A 16,693-nucleotide genomic window follows, 5' to 3' on the forward strand; every position below is an offset into this window, starting at 1 on the left:
CCCTTATCGGATATGTGATTTGCAAATATATTCTCTCATCCCATGTGGATTGTTGCTTTACTTTCTTGGTGGTGTCCTTTGAAACCCAAAGTTCTTATTTGGATATAGTTCACTTTACCTGTTTTTCTCTTTTGCCCCTGTGTTTTTGCTGTCGTATCTAAGTATCATGTGCCTCAGCCAAGGTCACAAAGACTTGCTCCTGCGTTTTCTTCTAAGAACTTTATAGTTTTAGCTCTTACATGTAGGTCTTTGATCCATTTTGAGTTAATTTTTGCATAAAGTGTAAGGAAGGGGTCCCACCTCAATCTTTTGTCAGTGAAAATCCAGTTCTCAGAACCATTTGTTGAAAAGACTCTTTTTTCCTTCTATTGAATGGTCTTGGCTTCCTTGACAAACATCAACTGACCATAAGTGTTTAAGATTTATTTCTAGACTTGTATAAACTTTTATTGGTCACAGTTTTGCTTGAATTTACCAGCCTGCCTGACCAATCAAACATAAGGTATGATTTGGTCTTTACTGTGCCATATAAATGCCTCCCCAAATCATCAGTGTTCAAAGTTCCACCATTAGAACTTTGAGTTACAGGTTTTCAGACTCATTTTGTTGGCAGTTTAGTTTTAGACTTGAGTCAGTTCCTGCAGAGTACTGTGTTTCATTCTGGTTTATGATTTGAACTTGATTTATGGTGGAATACTGTTGTATGACTTCTTCCACCTACAGGAAGAGCCTAGAGGGACAAAGCGTATGTGTATCTGCACTGAAGCTGTTCAAAATTCTATTTGGGTTTGGATCAGCGTTTCCTGGACCGCATTCAGCCAACTGTATTCTGGGGTGCTAGATAGCGTAGTGGTTAAGGTTATATCCTAACTGGAGTTGGGCTGCCCAGGCTCAAATCCGGGCTTTTCCCGAATCTAACTCTGAGATGTTGGGCAAGTTATTAAACTTTCTGGGTCTCAGTTTCTTCAAGTGTAGAAGGAAGGTTATGAGAAAGTCCTCAGTATATATAGCTCCTGGCACATTGTAAGTGCTCAGTAGATGTTAGCTGCTGTGGTTACTATCCTGCAAGATTTAATAGGTATGCAACAAAAAAGTATTCTTTAACCAAAACAGTATGGGGGGCATTGGATTAAGATCAGACTTCTAAGGGCTTCCAGATTGCTAGTGTGTGCATCATGACCCTTCACTGGGGTAGCAGAGGATATAGCATTCTTCATACGTATTCTAGCCTAGAACACTTTTCCCCCCACAGCTTCCCTGGTAACGCTTTTGTGAAAATGCAAGTCTAGACCATACCACAGGTCTTGTACTTCCATTTGGCTCCTAACAGGGTAGATTCCTAAGGTCAGTCAGTGCCCAAAGTTTGGACAGAGAGAGAGAGGGATCTAGTCAGTAACTAAGTGGATAGCTTTGTATCTAGTACCGAAGTAGACAGAGGCCAAGGTTTAAAATGTTACTTAAGGAATATTTGTCAGGCATCTGCTACATGCTAGGCTTCCTAGAAGATGCTGCAGATACAGAAGTAGGTAAGAGATCTTGCCTTCAAAGAGTTCACTAGTAAACAGATGACTAGAACATAGTTCTAGAAGTGGCGTGGTAGATGTATGAATACAGAAGGCGGGGGCTAACACTCTCCAGAGGAGGCGGCGACACTTGAGCTGTCATCTTGAAAAATGAAAAGGGATCTGGCAGGTGCAGAAGGCAAGGGGGTGTCAGGTAGGAGGGAACAGTGAGCGAATACCTTATCTGCCCACTGTCCTAAAACAGCCTTCCTGGCATGCTGTGTCCTTCCTCCACCAGCGCCGAGCAGGGGCTGTGCTTCCTCGGACTATCTTCAGTGGCAACTACCCTTTTTTTCTTAGTGTTTATTTTTATTTTTTGGCGGGGGAGGGGCAGAGAGAGAGGGGGACAGAGGATCCAAAGCAGGCTCTGTGCTGACAGCAGAGAGCCTGAAGCGGGGCTTGAACTCACAAACCTCGAGATTGCGACCTGAGCCAAAGTCGGACGCTCAACTGACTGAGCCACCCAGGTGCCCCTACCCTTTATTATTATTATTATTATTATTATTATTATTATTCAGTAATACATGAGTATATTCTTTTGAAAAATGCAGTGTGTACATATGTGAAAAAATGTGAGTTGCCCATTTTCTCCACTCTCCCATGTACATCTCCCTCAACCCCGCTCTTTCTATCCTCGTTAACAATTTGGGGTGTATGCTTACAGACCTTTTAAAATGCATTTATGTATTGGGGCACCTGGGTGGCTCAGTCGGTTGAGTGTCTGACTTCGGCTCAGGTCACGATCTCACAGGCTGTGAGTTCGAGCCCCGCATCGGGCTCTGTGCTGATGGCTCAGAGCCTGGAGCCTGCTTCAGATTCTGTGTCTCCCTCTCTCTCTGTCCCTCCCCTGCTCATGCTCTGTCTCTCTCTGTCTCAAAAATTAAATAAAAACATTAAGAAAAAAAAATTTTAATAAAAAAATGCATTTATGTACATATTTGTATGGTTTACAAATACAGGTTTATCTGTATATAAATTTGTATGTTCTACCCAGCAGCCAGAGAGATATTTTTAAACCAAATTCTGGTGATGTTGGTCCCCTCTTAAAACTACCTCTTGGGGGGCACCTGGGTGGCTCAGTTGGTTAAGCGTCTGACTTCTGCTCAGGTCACGATCTCACAGTTTGTGCGTTCGAACCCCGTGTAGGGCCCTGTGCTGTCAGTGTGGAGCCTGCTTTGGATTCTCTGTCTGCCTCCCTCTCTGCCCCTCCCCCTGTCCCTCTTGGCTTCCTACCCTAAGTCCGCCAGGCCCGTGAGGTGGTCTGCTACCCGCTGTGTCGCCCTCCAACCTCTTTTCACCTGCTCCAGGCACGCTGGCTTATTTTCTGCCCCGGGGATGCACGAAGCTTGTTTCTGATCTTACAGAACTCTTAACATACCCTCTTGGAATATTTCCCTGCTAGGACTTGGTGTGGCCACATTGATTTTAATCCTTTAGCTCTGAGTAGCTTTCGTGTCCCCCCTTCAAAGTGGCCATGCTGCTGTAGCTAAAGAGGCCACTGTCCCCACCCAGCTTCCTCCCCATCCCCTGGGTACGTTCTCTAAGCTGATGTTGTGTGTCTGTGTTGTCCCTTCCTCTCTCAAATGTCAGCTCCCTGGGGTCAGGGAGCTATATTCCTGGTCCCTAGGGTGCTACCTGGCACAGGGTACAGGCTGAGGTATTTGCTGAATAAACATTCACAGAATAGTTGTTGTTTATAAAATAGGATGTGGTCTTCTATATTATTCTATTGCTTTCTCTTTTGTACCTGACAGTAGGTGTTAGCTCCCTTTCCACAACAACACTATCGAACTATCTTATTCTTTGTAACTACTGCATCGTGTTTTATTGCATACATACACCATCATGTATTTAATGCGTTCCATATAGACATTTAAGTTGGTTCTCATTGCTCCTTGTTTATCAGGGCTATAATGAGTACACATGCAAGTATTTCTGTGCAAGAGTGGACCAGCTGGATCAAAGCCATATGCATTTTTATTTATTTATTTATTTTTAATTTTAGAGAGAGCACGAGCAGAGGAAGGGCAGAGGGAGAGAGAGAATCTTTTTTAAAAAAATTTTTTAATGGTTATTTATTTTTGAGAGAGAGAGAGAGAGAGACAGACAGACAGACAGACCACAAACAGGGGAGGGGCAGAGAGAGAGGGAAATGCAGAATCCGAAACAGACTCCAGGCTCCAAGCTGTCAGCACAGAGCCCGACAGGGGGCTCGAACTGACAAACCATGAGATCATGACCTGAGCTGAAGTTGGACGCCTAAATGACTGAGCCACACAGGTGCCCAGAGAGAATCTTAAGCAGGTTCCACCCTCAGTGCTGAGCCCGACATGGGGCTTGATCTCACGATCCTGGTATCATGACCCGATCCAAAATCAAGAGACTGAGCCACCCAGGCGCCCCTAGAATATGATGGATTTTAGTATGTGCTGAATAAAAGGAACTCATGATGTCTAAAGCAATGAGCACTTTCTATTGGGATTATAATTGGCTTCAGAGGCCAGTCCCTAAGAGAAGGCTGAAAAATGTTTGTTTTAAAAAAACAATGGTTAATTTGGAAAATTAAAATATAGGATAAAAAATCATTTAGAGCCTCAACACGTTGAAACAACCACTTGCTTTTATTTTGGTGTTTTTGCTGGAGTTTTCTTGCATATAGATCTCTTCCCCGTAGTTGTCATTATAATATGTATAACTTCAAACATGTATGAAACGGTAGCAGTGTTTGCCAGAACAAGTATTTGACATCCTAGGGGGACCACTTAATACCACTCATTTATAAGGATAAGTTGTGCTCACGCCTGTGTTTTGTTTTTTTTTTTAATGTTTATTTTTGAGAGAGAGAGAGACAGAGCACGAGCAGGGGAGGGGCAGAGAGAGAGGGAGACACAGAATCGGAAGCAGGCTCCAGGCTCCGAGCTGTCAGCACAGACAGTTCGATGCAGGGCTCGAACCCATGAACCCATGAACCATGAGCTTATTGACCTGAGCCGAAGTCGGACACTTAACCGACTGAGCCACCCGGGTGCCCCGCTCGCGCCTGTGTTTAGCCATGACTTTCAATACCTATTGTTAGAAGGTGAAAGAGGGACAGTAAAGCATCCTCCAAACTGAGAAGGCGCTTTGAGACCAGGAAACATACAGTTTTCTGGGGACTCTGTACAGTTTACACAGTTTCAATTCAGGATGACCCTGATGGGGCGATCAGGTGAGCAGTGATCCAGAACTGCACAACCATTCTCTGCCAAGTCCTGACGTGAGGCCGTAGATTTTCTAGAGGGAAGAGATGTGCAGACAGCACTGTGGTGAGGTCAGAGGGACTAACGCTTGGCAGACCTCATGGCGCCATCTGGGTACCAGAAGACGGGGGAAGAAACTATGTTATCTCTACTAGTTATCTCAACATCATTAGGAGAGATGAGAGCAAGCCTTTCTACATTCCGGTCAGGGCATACATTAACCTCCAAGGGGCCTGGAACACGTACCCCCAAGGGAGGCCATCGCTTGCCCACGAGCAAGATGGAGGGCGCCAAAGATGGAGTCGGTGTTGTGAGCATGCCTACGATCGCGGAGCCTGGCATAGGAGGCAATGTATTCTTTCACTCACTAAACACGTATTTTGTGTGTCACTTCATATGTGCCTGGCACCGTGCCAGCACGAAATAAGACACCCAACCTAAGGTCTCAAGGAGTTTTCAATATGGTGGGGAAGATGGCAAGTATAAAGAAAAATAATTTCAGTTTGCAATAAGCTTTGTGAAGGCAATAAACAGGCGATATATTTGAGAGTAAACGGGGAAGGGACTGCTTCAGGTGGGGTGGAAAGGTTTCTCTGAGGAGGTGACATTTGACTTCAGAGCTAAGTGGTAAGACTGAGCTAGTTAGTAAGGAGCCAGGGTACAAAGGCCCTGAGATGGGCACGGATTCTGCTTATTTGAGTGACACCTCAGAGGAGACCAGTGTGGCTAGAATTCAGGGAGCGTGGTGTGGGTGGGAGGGACTGCACACTGGCAGAGGAGCAGGTCGAAGAGACAATGATGGGATTTAACTTAGATTTTAAAACCATGGGCTTGGGGCGCTAAGTTTGGACAGGCAATTTTCCAAAGAAGATATGCAAATGGCCAACGAGGGCATGAAAATTGGCCCCGCCATCATTCGTCTGTAGGAAAATGCAAATCAAAACCGTAATGAGATACCACTTCGTACCCACAAGAATGACCGTAATAATAAAAAAAACAGGACAATCATAAGCGTGGCTGAGGATGTGGAGAATTTGGAACCCTTATCACTGCTGGTCGGATTGTAAAGGCGTGCAGCTGCTGTGGAAAACACTAGAGAAAACGTTTCCTCAAAATGTTAACTGTGGGGGCACCTGGATGGCTCAGTGGGGTAAGCGTCCAACTCTTGATTTTGACTCAAGTCATGATCCCAGGGTCATGGGATTGAGCCCTGCGTTGGGCTCTGTGCTGACTGGATCCTGCTTCAGATTCTGTCTCTGTCCCTCTGCCCCCTCCCCTGCTCACAGTCTCCCTCGGGGGGGGAAAAAAAAGGTCAGTCTGGATGCTTGGCCGGGGCATGGGGGTAGGAAGGCTTGGCAGGGGCAGAATTGGAAACTGAGGAACCATCAGAGGTGGTTGTGGTAACTCAGTAAGCGATGGCGGGGCTTGGGACTGGGGTGAGGACCGTGGAGGGGAGTCGGTGGAATGAAACACGCGTTGGAGGTAGACCCCATAGGTCTAGGGATGGATATTGGAGCTGGGCGAAGGGTAGGAAAAGGCGTGATTTTTCATTTTTTTCTTGAGCAGCTAGATGAATGTAATAGTGCCATTAACTAGGGAAGGAACAGGTCTGGGGAGCGGGGAGGACCACATGTTCCGTTTTGGAAAAACCGAGTCTGCGATGCTGACGAGATGTCCACATGGAAACACTCAGTAGACCATTAGGGATGCGAGCCTGGCACGCGGGGGAGAGGGCTGGACTGTGAAGTTAAAGTGGGGGGGCACCAGCGTAAAGATGGCGTGTAAAGCCTTGGATGACGTCACTGAGCAGGGAGTGTAGGCAAAGAACCCCTGAGGGTCAGAACCAACAGAGAGGCTGGGAGATTATGCTGGGGCGGCCGGCGAGGGGCAGGCGTGCCAATGCAGGAGCTGTCACAGAGGAGGGCACGGCCGCTCGGGTGCTGGTGAGCAAGAGGAGAGTGGGGTGTGCGTGGGGTATGGTGACATGAGGGTCCTTGGTGACAACAGGCACTTCCCGTGGAGCAGAGGGGGTGGGCTCCAGGCTGGGTGGGTTGAAGCAGGCACCGGAGGTGAGCAAGTGGGGTCACCAGGTGCAGGCCGCCTGGCAGATGTATTGGGTCAGAGAGATGGGAGGTCACAGGGGCGGGTGTGAGGTCAAGGTCACGTGTGTGTATATGTATGTTACAAGACGGGAGAGAACAGAACACGCTCGAATGAGTTGTATGGAAGAGGAGCGCAGGGAAAGGGGGTGTCGCAGGGCCCCTGCGAAGTGTCGCCCCTGCAAGTATCTCCTTGCAAAGATAAAGGGATGGAATCCAGGAACCAATGAAGGGCTTGCCTTGAGAGGAGGGAGGGAGGCAGGCCTGTTCCTCCCGTGCCGTTGAGCGAGAGAAGGAAGTTCAGGCACAGGCACGTTTCTAGAATCCACGATGGGAAGACAGGGGGTCTCGCGGCCGAGAAGTCTGAGGAAAGGGGGGTGGTGCCATGGCTGTCCTGGGGAGCGGAAACACGAGCACACAGCGGGGCCTCGCGGGGAAAGGTTGCCGGGCTCCTGCACCACTGCCTTGGGGTTGTGGTCATGAATTTAAGGTTAAAACGGCCAAACTGATTATGTGCAACATTGGGTTCCTTGGGTGCAGGTAGAAGCCGGAGAGTTGGGTTCTTTCAGGGCCTTGGTGGAGGGAGAGAAGGACGAGCGGGGAGATGGCAGGGGGGCCACAGGGACCTGAGGGAGGGCGGTGGCCAGGGATGACAGAAGCGTGCTGAGCCTCGGGGTTGTTGTCTTGCCATTGGGTGAAGATGCCTCCGCCAGGAGGACAGCAGGTGGCGGGCAGAGTGAGGACACAATCCAGGTGTGGCCGTGGGAAGGGTGTCGGAGGTGGGGCAGAGGAGGATTTTGGAGGCGTGCAGGCTGGACCTGGGAGGTGGGGTTGGGTCCACTGTGTGTGCACAGTGCGCGTGTCCACGTTGTGGCCACTGAGGAGGCTGATGGGGCAGGATGGAGGCACGTCGGTGAGCCCTCGGGCGGTGGGGGGGATGAGGGACGGCCCCTGGGCAGGTGGCAGGTGACGGCAGCTGGGAAGGGCAGCAGGCGTGGGGCCGTCGGGCACAGGCTTCACCGAGTCAGGGATTTTGAAGGAGTGTTGCTGTGCGGATGGGACGGGGGAGGCCCGGGGCCCCGAGGCCTCAGCCCAGCCTGTCCAAAGGTGTCACAGGAGGCTCCTGGTCTCCCGAAAGATTTCAAGGACAGACACAACGCAACGGATGAGCAGTACAGGCCAGGAGGTGTATTAAAGCGGAAGTACACTCTCGAGGGCTGAGGCCCGGCGAGCTCAAGAGAGAGCTGTGCCCACCGGGGTTTGAGTCTCTGTCTTTCACCGGCAGGTGTTAGCAGCAGGGTGGAATAGTCATTACCTGAGTCGGGGATTTCTTGGAAGCAGGGGGCGGTCCCTTCCAGGACTGTGGGTTACTCGCTTTTTCTTCCTGATTTGGTCGGGGGTGGGGGTGGGGGGGTCCTGTCAAGGCTCCCTTAGGGAGGAGATTTTAGTGATACTCTGTCAGCCATCTTGGGCCTGTCTGGTTTGATCCGGTTTCTCGGGGTTTTGTTTCGGGGTGCTGCCTGGACGGCGCCTGTGACTTTTCCTCACAGTTGACCGGGACTTCCTCTCTGCTGGCCTCTAGGCCTCCTGTTAGAACCTGACCGACCATCCACTCTAACAGGAGGAAAGGTCTGGAAGCGAGGAAGAGCCTCCTCATCTTGTGTCTCTGAAGCACGTGGGCTGTGAGGGAAAAACAGCTTTCACTGCAAGGCACGCAGGGGAGGCAGGTTCCTCGTGGGAGGCCAGGTTTCAGTGCGGGCAGGGGGTGAGAGCGCACCTCGAGGAGAGGCTGAGTGCCTACGGGACGGACCCTGCACGCGGGCGGGGACAGTGAGGGTGGCAGGGGCAGCGCCACGAGAGCCGAGCCTCGGGGGTCGCTGGACGGCACAGGCATTCTTGCCTGGGGACCTGGCAGTCTGACGTCGGTCGGATTCTCGGGGGACTAATTTGCCAAAGAGAAAAGGAGCCAGGAAACCTAGTCTTCCCAGGCTCGTTCGATGCCGGCTTTATGTGGCTGTTTGGGACCAGATGGCTGTGTCGGGGCCCCTGGGCCGTGGGGACGAGGCCCTTCCTGTCAGTTCCCCACTGTCACCAGAGCAGAGCCAGATGGTGGGGAGGCGGTGTTCCTCAGCAGAGTCCATGCCCGTCTTGAGGGGCCTCCCTGCCATCGTACGGCCGCTTAGCCTGACCCAGAGGATGGGGCCGCTGCTCTCTGTCACCTCCGACGGAGGGCTTGGCGGGCACACTCCCTCGGAAGGCTCCTCCCTCACAGGGTTCTTTCCTTTGCATGGCATGAGGCCCTGATTCTCCCTCAGGTAACTTGCTCTGCATCCTTTTAAGGCCTCTCGTCGCTCATGCTTCCTCCTCGCGGCATCTCCCCGTTCAGATCCCCGAGAGGGCGAGAGATTCGCCAGCTAACTGGCTCCGGCCACACGCAGAAGTGCCGTCCGTGGGATGCCTGTCCCCAAGCTGGTCGCAGGGCCGGAGGTGATGTCGCACGTGGCTGTTCAGGGCTGTGGGACAGAGCAGATGTCTCTGGCTTGGACAGCAATGCAGGGCAGAGGGTTTTCCGGTTCTAGGTGACGGGTGCAGACCCGTGAGGGCCTGACGCCCGCAGAGCAGGAGGGCGGGGGTGACGAAGGCCGCGGAGACGTGGGTGCTCAGGCTGACTCTCCTTCCTCTTGTCGCAGCACTGATGTCTTCATCTGCACGAGCCCCATCAAGATGTACAAGTACTGTCCCTACGAGAAGGTAAGATGTGCAGCTTGCTTGGAGGGCCTGGTGCCTTGCCTCTTCTCACCTTTACCCCATGGTGCCATGGGTAAGGGGTGCTGGCACTCAGTACCCCCCGGGGGAAGGCACGGCCCTCACCGCACCGCCTTCGGGAGCTCGGGCGGCCTCGTGTCTGCCTCTTCTCCCATCCGTCCCTCCTGTCCGTGCCAGCGTCTCCTCTCCCAAAGATCTTCTCTAGCACCAGTCTGAAATTCCAGCACGTTCTCTGCGTGGACCCTGGGGAGGGTGCCAGGTTCTCTGGGGAGGCTGACCACCCCCATGTTAGGGAAGCATCATTTGTGAAGGGTGAGACGAGAGAAACGTGCCAGGGGAGGCCGTGGAGGCAACCCCCACCCAAATACTGGGGCGCCTGACTCTGTTCACACAAAAGTCTTACAAAGGTGAGGCGGTTACATGGCGTCTTGCTCATGTCATCTTTATTGGAAAGAACTAGAATGACGTAATGCTGGGGCTTTTCTGGAAATTGAGAACCTGTGGTACCAAACCCACAGGAAAGGTGTGTTGCCCGGGAGGTGGGCACTCCTACCATAGGTGGGTTCACGGGAAGTGGGGGCAGCCTCCCAAGTCCAGGAAGCGGGACTGGGCGCCCAGAACACCGCCCACCCCCCCCCCCCCCCCCCACTCAGGGGGATTGCTCGGCATGGAATTTTCTCAAGTGTCTCACACAGTCTCTCCTCTCTCCAACTCCGTGTTAGGAACCAAACATACACAGTCCGCACGACATTGAGTGCCTTGGGTGTGCGTTAAGTGCAATGGGAACTCACCCTTGCTGAGCAGGGAACGGTGGCATTAGGCGAGGCACTTGGCCATCACCATTGCATTCTGTGCTCCTCACCCATTCCCTGGTTACCCTCTGACTTTTAACATGAGTTGCGCTAAACTCAGGGGAGCTAAGGACCCGGCATCAGTAAGAGTGGAGTTAGGACTGAAGGCCTGGCCCGCTGCTTCTAGCAGAGCAATGATCCGAAGTCAGGTCCCCAGACCGGCGGGATCTGCATCCCCCAGACGTTTGGTAGAAGTGGACGTTTTCCAGCCCTCCCTGTGACCTTCCGAGTCGGAAGCTCTGGGAGCGGCCCAGTGTGTTTTAACAAGTCCACCAGGTGCACCCGCAGGGGTGAGTCACTGGGCCAGAGTAACTATTTCAACTGTGCTTATAGTGGGTGGTCAGGGTGATCGCCTGGTGCTTAGTGGAGTAAGACTGAGAAAATGGCAGCCATTCCTGCGTTCCTGTGGACTCAAGCGCCATCTTGATGCCCACCCTCCCACCTTATGGCTTCAGCCCAAGACCGCCCTCTGAGCTCTGGATAACTCAAACCTGATGCCCCCGGGCTCCTGATGCCCCCATTTCATGTTTGTCTGTCCCTCTCAGTAAACTGGCATCGTCCACCAGCCTCTGAGTCTGAGAGCCACAGAGCCATCTTGGTGATGCCCTTCTTACCCCCCACGCCCAGGGCATCAGCAAGTTGTATTTCCTGTTCGGGGTCCTGGCATCCGCCTGCTTCTCTCTCCGTCACACCACCTTAGCTTCTCTTCCCAGAACCACCAAAAGAGCCGTCTGTACTGCCTGCTCGTTTCAGTTCCACACGGTTCTACAAAGTAGATCATGTGAGTCCCACGCTGTAAAACCTTTCAGTAGTTTTCCAGCGCACTTAAAATGGAATTTTAAAATACACACACGCACACACACAAACTCCTCATCATAACCCGCAAGGCCCCCCGAGCCGTCTCTCCTGCCATCCTGAGTTCCTGATCCTCCGTTCTCAATGGATGCTCCGTGTTCCTATTTCTCGAGCAGGCCCGGTGTTCTTGGCTCGTGCCCTTAAACGTGCTGGGCCGTCTGCGTGCCTGGTTCTTCCTCCTCCCTGAGGCCTCACTCAGCCGCCCCCCAACCCCGTTTCCTGCCCGTATCTAAAAGTTTGTTCTTTCCCTGCCTTGCTGTTCCGTCCCTCAGCCCCTTGTTTCCTGTATAAACACTTGCAAGGGGTTTACGTCTTCGTCTGTGTCTTGTGATCTGTCTCCCCGTTAGACTGCAAGCCCCATGAGGGCAACGACTGTGTCTGTCTTGCTTACTTTTGGTCCCAGTGCCTGGCACGCTGACAGCACTCAGTGTTTGTTGTCGGATGCATAGATTCAACAGGCGCTCATCAAACATATTCTAGTAACGATGTTTGCCATTGATCTGATGCCTTAGCTATGCCAGGCACTGTACTTTTATTATCAGTATGGCAGCTCCCTGTGAAACAGGGTGCTCCTCTGATGTGAGGGACGAAGAGGGAGGCTGAGAGAGGTGAGGCAGCTTGTCCCTGAGCCTAGTGATCGTACAGGCAGCGGGTCCAGAGCCGCGCGTCCCAGAGCCCGCGCCCTTAGCTGCTCCCATCAGCAGCGCCTGCGCACTGCGGAGGGCTCAGAGTCCAGTGAACACAGATGATACCACTTGGGACTCCTTCGTTGCAAGCGACATCAACGGTGTCCCGCTAACTTGAAGAAAAATAGGGCCTTTTAGGAGGCTGTTGCTTTGCTCAGAGAACCACCGGAGGATCTGAAGGAGCAGCCCGTCGACAAGCCGCTGGGGAGCCAGAGCCAGCAGGGGGTCTCTCCAAGCACTTGTGCCCGCAAAGACCACAGCCCCATTCGTTCTCCGTCCATGGGTGTGTTTGCCCAAGATTCACGTTCCCAGGAGGGAGGCTTACCTGCTGAGCTCAGGTCACGCTCCCCGCCCTTGGTCAGGGGACGGTGGGCATCCTGACTGACATCCCATCAAGGCCAGGGGCCTTTGAAGAGAAAAAGCGAGGTGCTGTTATCAGAGGAAGGGGCTCAGTAATAGTGGGCAGTGGATGCCCTGACCAAACAAAGGGAAAAAATAACAAAACCCTGGCTATAAAACTGCTACCTGTGATGAAAACACTATTAATATTTTGAGGTGTTTCTTTCTAGTTTCTCTTTGATGCGTATTCATTTTTTTATGTTTATTTTTGAGAGAGAGAGAGAGAGCGAGAGCAGGGGAGGGGCAGAGAGAGGGAGACACAGAATCCAAAACAGGCTCCAGGCTCCCAGCTGTCAGCACAGAGCCTGACGTGGGGCTCGAACCCACAAACCGTGAGATCATGACCTGAGCCGAGGTCAAATGCTTAACCAACTGAGCCACCCAGGCGCCCTCTCTTTGATGCATATTAGATACAATACATGTATTTTAACAAAACTTAAACCTCCTGTGGTTTAGCATCCTCTTTGCACTTAATGTAGTTTTAGCCTTTGTTCTGTCACCAAGTATTCTTGGAAAAACATGATTGCTAATAGCCAAAGTCATCTTGTAAATAAATCTTCATATGATTGTGTCCACAGGATAGATTCCAGGAGATAGAATTCCTGGCTCCCACAAGGAGGGTCTACCATGACCCACACTACAGGGAGGGAGGGTCACACCGTTGACGCTGTGCTGGCGTCAGGCAGGGGCCAGGCCGGGCCACAGAGGGTCGGTCAGTGGAGGGAGTGGAGTACTGAACAAAGACATGAAGACAGGAAAATGCGGGGTATGTTTGAGGAACTTTGGGTGAGTTGTGTTGGCTGGTAGCCTTGGGGCCTGGCTGGGATGTGGGCTTGGGATCAGGCTGGGGTGCAAGCTCATCTCCCAGCCCTCTGTCACCGTTGAGCTACATTGTCACCTCCTCCCCCCCCCACCCCGCCCCCACCGGAAGCCAGAGGGGAAGGCGGACTGACCGTGTCTTGCGAAGAGTTGAAAGTAGCTGTAGCCACCTCCCCTCCCACCATTCGTGTGCCCTCCCATCCCTAGTACACGGACCCTCTGTCCTTGGCCAGCTGAGGCTGGGGGCAGGCGGCTGCTGCTGATTCTTCCACTGGTGCCTGCGGTGGAGTGATGTCCTGTCTCAGGACGTCAACTGAGGATGGATGTTTTGCCCTCATGGCAGCCCCGGTGGGTGCCCACGACCTGGACCTCTCACAGAGTTTTTCCCTCCGCGCCTGCCCCCAGGACAGCATCAGCCTTTGGCAGCAGAAGTGGGAGTTTTTCTCCTTAGTTGATTCCCCTCGAGACCCAATCAAAGGAAGGAAACCCAATTGCTAAGAGGTCAGCTTCTTTATCATACTTAGGGTGTCAGAATTAGGTACCATTCAGGTTATCAGAACCAGAACCTTCTTTCTGGCTCGACCGTGCTGACATTTGACACCCAGATGTACATGCAGGCAAGGGCTTCACCTGCCATGACCCATTAACCTTCATAATAGCCTTTTGAGGTAGGTATTGTTATTATCCCCATTCTACAGATGAGGGAACTGAGGCACAGAGAGGTTAAGTCACCTGCCCAAGGTCAGCAGCGAGAAATGGCGAGTCAGGTTTGGGCAGTCTGACTCCAGGGCCTGTGCTCTGTACCTGTGCTATGCTGACCCCCTTTTCTAATTCCCCCTGATTCAGAACTTAGCACGATATTACTAGGTTTTTTTTCCCCCCGAAGAGATTTAAAAACAATCTACAGTAAATGCTTCATGCTCAAGCGTGATTTTTTACTGTTACTTTTCCGTATTCCGATCACAAGTGGGATTAAGTGAGATGCTTGGACGTAACAATGGGACATGTGCTTTTCATTTGAAGTCTGGTCTCCAGATGATATGTCTGCTAGATTCTGTGTTTGATTTTAAGAATAAATGTTAAACATTTCCACCCCATAAGTGAGCCTCTTCACTTGAACTCAAATAAAAAATGTCGGCCGAGTTTTGAACTTCAGAAGGTAATGAATGAAATTTCTTCACATATTTCACACCAAAATTGTCCAACTGCTCCCAGAACTTAAACCTCCTGTAAGACTTACACTAAAAGCACATCATTTGCCGCCAAAATAAACCATAATTTCTTTTAGGAGCAGTGAGAGTCATACTGCCAACATTTCAGGAACTTTCTCTGGTGGTACCTCCCACCTCTTGTGCTACCTAGGAGTCTCAAACTGAGGCTTATGTTATGTTTTGGCCCCAACTACTATTTATAAAAAAATTGGCTGTTCATGGTAATTGGCGTAGGGTTTTTTGGGGAGGATGATGGAAACATTCTGGAATTACATGGGCAATGGTCGCACAACATAGTGGATTACTAAAGCAAACCCACTGAAATGTATACTCAAAATTGCTGAATTTTATGGTATGTAAATTATATATAAAAATGACTGTGAAGCAAAATAAAAAGGACACAGCCTTTTACAATACAGAAAATAATGTGCTAGAAAAAAGAGAGGTCTCAAATAAAACCAGAAATGAAAGAGTTGTCACAACTGATACCACAGAAATACAAAGGATAAGAGACCACTAAGAATAATTATATGCCAGCAAATTGGACAACAGTAGAAGAAACGGATAGATTCTGAGAAACACAACCTTCCAAGACTAAATCGCGATGAAATAGAAAATCCGAACAGCTCAGTTACTACCAAGGAGAATGAGTCAGTAACCAAAAACCTGCCAGTGAACAAATGTCCATGACCAGACGACTTCACTGGTGAATCTTGCCAAACATTCAAAGAAAAGTTAATCCCAACCCTTCTCAAATTCTTCCCCAAAATGGAAGGGGAGTGGAGGGACTCTGAAACACATTTATGAGACCAGCATTACCCTGATCCCAAAACCAGACCAGAATGCAAAAGAAAATTTGAGGTCAATATCCCTGATTAATGCAGATGCAGAATTCCTCAATAAAATACTAGCAAACTGATTTCAACAATACATTTAAAGGATCATATGCCATGATCAAGTGGGATTAGTTCCAGGAGTGTAAGGATGGCTCAACGTATGCAAATCAATTAAGTGATGGCTACATTAACAAAATAGATAAAAATTATATGATCATCCCACTAGATGCAGGAAAGCATTTGACAAAATTCAATATCCATTTTAATAAAAACTCTCAACAAAGCAGATATAGAGGGAATGTACTTCAACATAATAAAGGTCATTATGGCAAATTCATGGCAAATATTCTACTCAATGGTGAACAGCTGAAAGCTTTTCCTCTAAGAGCAGGAACAAGACAGGATTTTTATTCAACATAATATTGGATGTCCTAGCCACAGCAATTAGGCAAGAAAAAAAATTGGAAAGGAAGAAGTAAAACTGTCACTGTTTATAGATGACATGATATTACATATAGAAAACCTTAAAGACTCCACCAAAAAACTGTTGGAACTAATAAACAAATTTAGCAAAGTTACAGGATACAAAATCCTACACAAAAAGTCTGTTGTATTTCTTTACATTAATAATGAACTGTCAGAGAAATTAAGAAAATTTCATTCATAATTGCATCAAAAATAATAAAATACCTTGGAATAAATTTATCCAAGGAGGTGAAAGACCTGTATATTAAAAACTATAAGACCTGGGGCGCCTGGGTGGCTCAGTCGGTTAAGCGGCCGACTTCGGCCCAGGTCATGATCTCAAGGTCTGTGAGTTCGAGCCCCGCGTCGGGCTCTGTGCTGACAGCTCAGAGCCTGGAGCCTGTTTCAGATTCTGTGTCTCCCTCTCTCTGACCCTCCCCCGTTCATGCTTTGTCTCTCTCTGTCTCAAAAATAAATAAATGCTAAAAAAAAAATTAAAAAAAAAAAAACAAAAAAAAAACTATAAGACCTTAATGAAAGAAATTGAAGAAGATACAAATAAATGTCAAGATATTTTGTACTCATGAATTGGAAGAATTCATATTTAAAAAATTTTCATATTATCCAGGGGCGCTGGGTGGCTCAGTTGGTTAAGCGTCTGACTCTTGGTTTGGGCCTTTAGGTCATGATCTCATGGTTTTGTGTGTTCGAGCCCTACAGCAGGCTCTGTGCTGGCAGTGTGGGGCCTACTTGGCATTCTCTCTCCTTCTCTCTCTGCCCCTTCCCCACTCATGCTATCTCTCTCAAAATAAATGAACTTAAAAAATATATATTCATACTATCCAAAAATAATCTACAGATTCAGTACAATTGCTATAAAAAAAAACATTGGTATTTTTCCACAG

The 16,693-nt window shown here is 49.7% G+C and overlaps 1 protein-coding gene across 2 annotated transcripts in view; it reads left to right on the forward strand.

Moving 5' to 3' along the window:
• The window catches only part of NT5M (5',3'-nucleotidase, mitochondrial), a 31,592-nt gene that overhangs the window by 5,417 nt on the left and 9,482 nt on the right, over positions 1 to 16,693 (forward strand). For both annotated transcript variants that reach the window (XM_049638006.1, XM_049638008.1), the window contains exon 3: positions 9,591 to 9,651. In XM_049638006.1, coding sequence (XP_049493963.1) covers positions 9,591 to 9,651 — 61 coding nt within the window. The remainder of the gene's footprint in view (positions 1 to 9,590; positions 9,652 to 16,693) is intronic.

The sequence above is a fragment of the Panthera uncia genome, chromosome E1, assembly GCF_023721935.1.
Source record: "Panthera uncia isolate 11264 chromosome E1, Puncia_PCG_1.0, whole genome shotgun sequence".
NCBI classification, from domain to species: domain Eukaryota; kingdom Metazoa; phylum Chordata; class Mammalia; order Carnivora; family Felidae; genus Panthera; species Panthera uncia.